General features: G+C 39.7%; 1 protein-coding gene across 1 annotated transcript; it reads left to right on the plus strand.

Annotated features, from left to right (window-relative positions):
* The first annotated feature begins 2,099 nt into the window (after positions 1–2,099).
* On the plus strand, positions 2,100–2,755 carry LOC117149941 (glycine-rich cell wall structural protein-like). Its single transcript, XM_033316842.1, has one exon. The coding sequence runs from the start codon at positions 2,156–2,158 to the stop codon at positions 2,570–2,572; it is 417 nt and encodes a 138-aa protein (XP_033172733.1). The 5' UTR covers positions 2,100–2,155; the 3' UTR covers positions 2,573–2,755.
* Positions 2,756–5,288: the final 2,533 nt, after the last annotated feature.

Consider the following 5,288-nt stretch of genomic DNA (forward strand, 5'->3'; position numbering starts at 1 on the left):
TTACAAAATTCACTGGATGGCATAAACTTCCGCATAAATTTCCACCAAGAGAGATAGAGATTGACTGCAACGAGAAAAACTCAATGAGAGATAAAAAAAAGGAAATTTCAGACGCGGCATAAATTAAAAATACACTTTTTACTCGGCCACCGACAAACCAGCGAAAAAGTATTTTGACTATGACTGTCATAATCAGTGGAAGTATGAAAAAGGGAGCCGAAAACTTTCAGAAGAGCCAGGCAAACATTTAACCCTCAAAATTCTACCTGCCTCCAAACTCACCGGAAGACGATTAGTAGAATTACTGATTTACATTGGCCAGGTGTTCAGGTTTTTGGCCATAAAATTCCATAAATTTCAGGTAGACCAGGTTCATGGTTGTTTAAATGTGGTAGCTTATTAAGGCTTTTGATAGGAAAATTAAACGACCTTGAATAAGAACTTGAAAATATGCATCAAACGGTATAAATGAGTGATATTAGTTTGGAAAGCTGAATAGTTTTTGATGGTGATAACGATGACATTCTAATTAGTTGATATGAAAAAAGTTGACAAACTAAAAAGAGCTAATAAACATTAAATCACGTGCCATTCTGGATGTTTTTTTTTACCTGTTTAAGCAAGGCAAATCTTTTTTAATGCGAGTCCCCCTTAAAAGTTTTTAATATTTTCTTGCTTGCATTTTGTTTGTTACTTCTTTAAAAGTTCAAACACAAAGTTTTGCCTCGTCGCAGAAGGATGGCTATAATGTTGTGAAAAACGTAGGCAGTCTTGTCATTTTCTTCATTCTAACTTATCCCCGTTGAACTGAGCTGAACTCAACTGATGGTCGGCAATTGACGGATGACAGGTCAGACAGCAAATCAGTTTAATATATAAGTTTCAGCCGTAGCAGATTTATTGTAACAGACACTTTGAGTGCATAATTGAATTAAAAGTTTTCTGCTCCGCACTTGTATCTCGGTTTTTATTTCCTTAGAAAGTGATACAAATTGTTGGTTTACATTTATTATATAATTGGCCAGGTGAATTAACGTGCTGTAAGCATTTTTAAAAATATTCCAGCCAATAAAGTTATTAAAAATAATAAAATATATGTAATAAGCTGATGGTTTCGTCTGCTTTAAATACAAAACATGTTTCACCAGTTTTCGTTATGTAAGATAACGCGTCTGCCTCAAATTTGTTTTGAAGATCAACAACAAACTGGCTTTCTATTTATACTGAGTAAGTATAATTTCTGAGAATTTTTCCGCTTATAAGCCTATTAAATTTGGGTTTTTAATAATAACACTCACACTTGTACTATTAAGTGCCCTTGTATAGTTAAGTATAGCAGAGTTCCTTTGTTTTGTAAATGGTAATAAATACTTATATACTATTTATATTCTTTTAAATGAAGTGCTAAATCTAGATTAACAATGACCAAACCAGATCTTAAAATGTGCTAACCACTGAGCAAGCTAATAACCGATATGAGTCAGTGGGTTGGCCAAAAACGAAACCGACAACATTGATGACATTTAAATAACAACCAGTTGCGTCGACTGTTTACCCTTAGATTTTAATTAAGTCAAACAAACAAACAAAACAAAATCCCCAACTTCCCGCGATGAAAAGCCTTACGAAATCGGACAAACGAAAGATGAATGGAGAGCCCCACTTGAGATGGTGCTTCCCATCTAGACTTGGCCACTTGTCCATCGATCTGTTTTGGTGTGCCAGCCAAAGAAACTTGAATGTTTTGCGCATTTGAATATAGTCGTCCGGAGAAAGCCCATCCTGAACCGGCTGGCCACTTCAGACTTTCCCCCTTCGTCCATACATTTGGTGGGGTGTTTGCCAAAAAGTTTGCCTCTGTTTCTGTTGCCTAATAGGTTTTGGTTATTATTATGGAGCAGCTTTATTGTTGTTGCTCATAGCGCTTAGCCAGACAGTTAATACGAATCGCTCTGCTCGTTGTATTCATTTCAGTTCTGGCGCAACACTCACAACTTTGATGTTCCGCGCCCAGTCGAACCACTTCTACTTTTATTCGCTCCCCCATTGCCAGTCGATAAGTTGCGAATCATATAAATTGACCGGCCGCAGATCAGAGACTTCGTAGAATCCATCGAAACTTTGCCGGTGATTAGTAGCAGAAGTTTCCTCGAAAATGCGCACATTTGTTTGCCTTGCCCTGGCGACCATTCTCCTGGTCGCCGGCTCATCAGCAGCCACATATGATCCTGTGGCGGCGCAACTTCTGGATGTGGATGCAGGTGTCCAGGCTCCGGTGGCAGAACGTCAAGCTCGCCAGTTTGGCGGTGGCTTTGGAGGACGTCCAGGCGGCGGCTTTGGCGGTCCGGGAGGCGGTTTTGGAGGACGTCCAGGCGGCGGATTCGGAGGTCCTGGCGGCGGATTCGGAGGTCCTGGCGGCGGATTCGGAGGTCCAGGCGGCGGATTCGGAGGTCCTGGCGGTGGATTCGGAGGTCAAGGAGGTTTCGGAGGCGGTGGCTTTGGAGGACGTCCAGGTGGCGGCTTTGGCGGTCCGGGAGGCGGCTTCGGAGGACCAGGCGGTTTTCCAGGCTAAACACCAAGCAGCAATCATCTGTGACTGACTTAGCATAAGCCTCTAGAAATAGACTTTGAAATCAAAGTGCAATCAAGCACGCTCTAATTAAGTTCGAAATACATTTGCCCCTCGTCTTTGATTCACTTAATTTCCTTGTCATTTGCATGGCTTTCAGTGATTGGCATAGGTCTTCAAGCTTAAATGTTGTTTGTGAATGCACTAGAAAAAATGTAAAAGGAAACAGTATGATATTAAGCAATCAAAGCTAAATTAAGAAGCTGGTTAAAAGTATGCTACAGTATTTATACTCTAGAGGCTTTAAAGTTTAAACTTCCAGTCTTTTAATCTGGCAGATCTATTTAAAGTACAAGTACCAAGTATACGTATAAAAATGAAGATAAATTTGATCATTTTTTTCTTGGCCTGTAAATCAGCATTTAATTCGTTCGTTCACGGTTTGTTTGCTTTTTCCTACTTATAACAAAGCAGTCCATTGAAACTTTGCTTCGGCTGCTGCCACTGGCGTTTGCTATCTAACTTGCCAATCGCGTTGGATGGCGAAAGTCGTTTAAGATTAAACGCTTGCTGTAAAATTTCCCCTTTGACAAGCGCCCTCTTTTATTGTTAAAAAATTAACTTGGCTTTAAATTTACGCCTTTTGTTATCCCTTGACCTCTGCGAAAAGTGAAGCCAACCAACCAACCCAACCACCCAACCATTCCAAAGGCCCACCCACTCATACAAGGGTCATACGCCAACATTGATAAAAGTTTTCGTTTTTTTCTCGTTGCCCCATCACTTTTTTTTTCATTTTTTCTGGCTCGTGAAAAATTTCTTGTTACTAGAACGCAGTCTTGTAAAAGGCTTTGTTAGTCTACACTTTCACGGTATACTTTGGGAACTTTGTTAAAAGTGGACTTTTCCCTTTTTTTTTCCCAGCGCTTTAATGACTTTGCATAGTTGGGGTTTAAGGAATTTAACAGCTTAAGATTAAGAGTTTTAGTGCAAATAAACTAAAAATTTAGTTGGATAAACTGCTAGTTACACAATTGAAGAGTCATTTTAAAGCTAAGATATTTTGCAGTTATGATGCCTTGTTAAATATTTAAAAAATTGAAAAACAGTTTTTATGTAACTTTTACAGTTACTGCACAACTTCAGCTTTTAGAGTATTGCCATTTCGATGATTTCCTGTTTACTACGACTCCCTCTTCTTTTTGGCCATTTTGGCGGAGCCGCTCTTATCGAAATCGTGTCTCAATAAATCTACGGCACCTTCGGATACACAACCGCCCACTTTTCCGATGGACCGCCCACCCGGGAGGGGGGTGGCAACGCCCAAGCAGCTGGCTGCAAGCGATGGGAAAATGCGGGAAAAGTGGGCCGAGGGCCGGAAAAGCCGTTCGAACTGATTATCCTTGTTGACCGTCGCGGCAGCAGCCGCAGCTGATTGATTTGTTATTGAAAATATTAGGCCTGGACCAGAAGGGAAAATCGAGATGCCAGAAAAAGATGGAGAATTGTGAGAAGGGGCGTGACGTGAAAAACGTGCTGTGCGTTTGGATACGCTTGAAACTTTTATAACTTTATGAGGGCGTTGTAATTTGATATCGCAAAGTTTTTTATTGCCTTTTATAGCCTTATAATTTGGCCGCGATGTTGTTACTACCGCTGCTGTTGCTTATGTTGTTATTGCTGGTGTCGCCACAAGAGAGATGCTGAGCCCGATTTGTTGGCCCACCGGGCGTATACTTGTTGTTTGTGGCGGCTTTTTCGTTTACACGTTATTTATGGCTTATAAATACGTATCGTTTTCGGTTGGCAAAGGGAGGGGATGGCATGTCGCTTGGGGCGGCATTTCTGAATTGTAAACAACTCACATGTGGCCCGCACTTAAGAAATCTCTTAATGAGCATTAGATGTCGGCAAATGAAATTACCCATATGTGCAACTTGTGTTTGTGTTGGTAATTGGATTTGAGACGCCATACCTTTTCTGCTCCCGTCATCCAAATGACGGCACATTTTGATTCGAGATTTGTGATTGGTTCTAATTAAATTTTCAGGTAAGCTTTCTAAGTAATTCAAAGAATAGCAGAGTACCACAGAGAATATCACAAGATACAGATATTATTATTGCTTTTTTTAGAAATATTATCAATTTACGTGGTAAAACGATGATTTCATCTTAAATACTTAGTTATTTATACCTGTTACTCATGGAACAGGAAAGTATATATCATTATTATGCTCTTGATTAGGGTTATCACAATTAATGTTAATTTTAGTTTTATTCGGAAGTTTTAAAGCATTCAATGCTCATAAGCACTTGATCAGCGTTTAATTTTAAAATTTTTATAGAATATTAAAGCTAGCTTATTTAGCTCTTACTAATTGAGCAATACTTTATAATTCGGAAACTTATAAATTGGCTTATAAAGTTTGTTATTCTCATTTTCATAGAACATAATTGGTAGCGAATGAGTTGAGAAAATGAGTGGGTAAAACCCAAAACAGGTTGCTCGAGCTGCGTAGAAATGATGTTTTTATTTTCTTTCTTTTTTTCACCCAGTTGTTTACAATTTCAGCTGGGGGGCTCTGGAAGTCGGGGGTTTTCTTCGCCATTTGATTATGCTCAGGAAATTTAATTGCTGGAGGTCGTCGGCACACAGAACTTGTTTAGAACTCCACCGTCATCGCGGTCAGGTCGAAAGCTATATAAAGAGACCAGGCGG

This window comes from Drosophila mauritiana, unplaced genomic scaffold (genome assembly GCF_004382145.1).
Source record: "Drosophila mauritiana strain mau12 unplaced genomic scaffold, ASM438214v1 U_96, whole genome shotgun sequence".
In the NCBI taxonomy this organism is placed as follows: Eukaryota; Metazoa; Arthropoda; class Insecta; order Diptera; family Drosophilidae; genus Drosophila; species Drosophila mauritiana.

Excerpts from the sequence above, each read along its gene's own strand:
- LOC117149941 (XM_033316842.1), top strand. The coding sequence starts at position 2,156 with ATGCGCACATTTGTTTGCCTTGCCCTGGCGACCATTCTCCTGGTCGCC.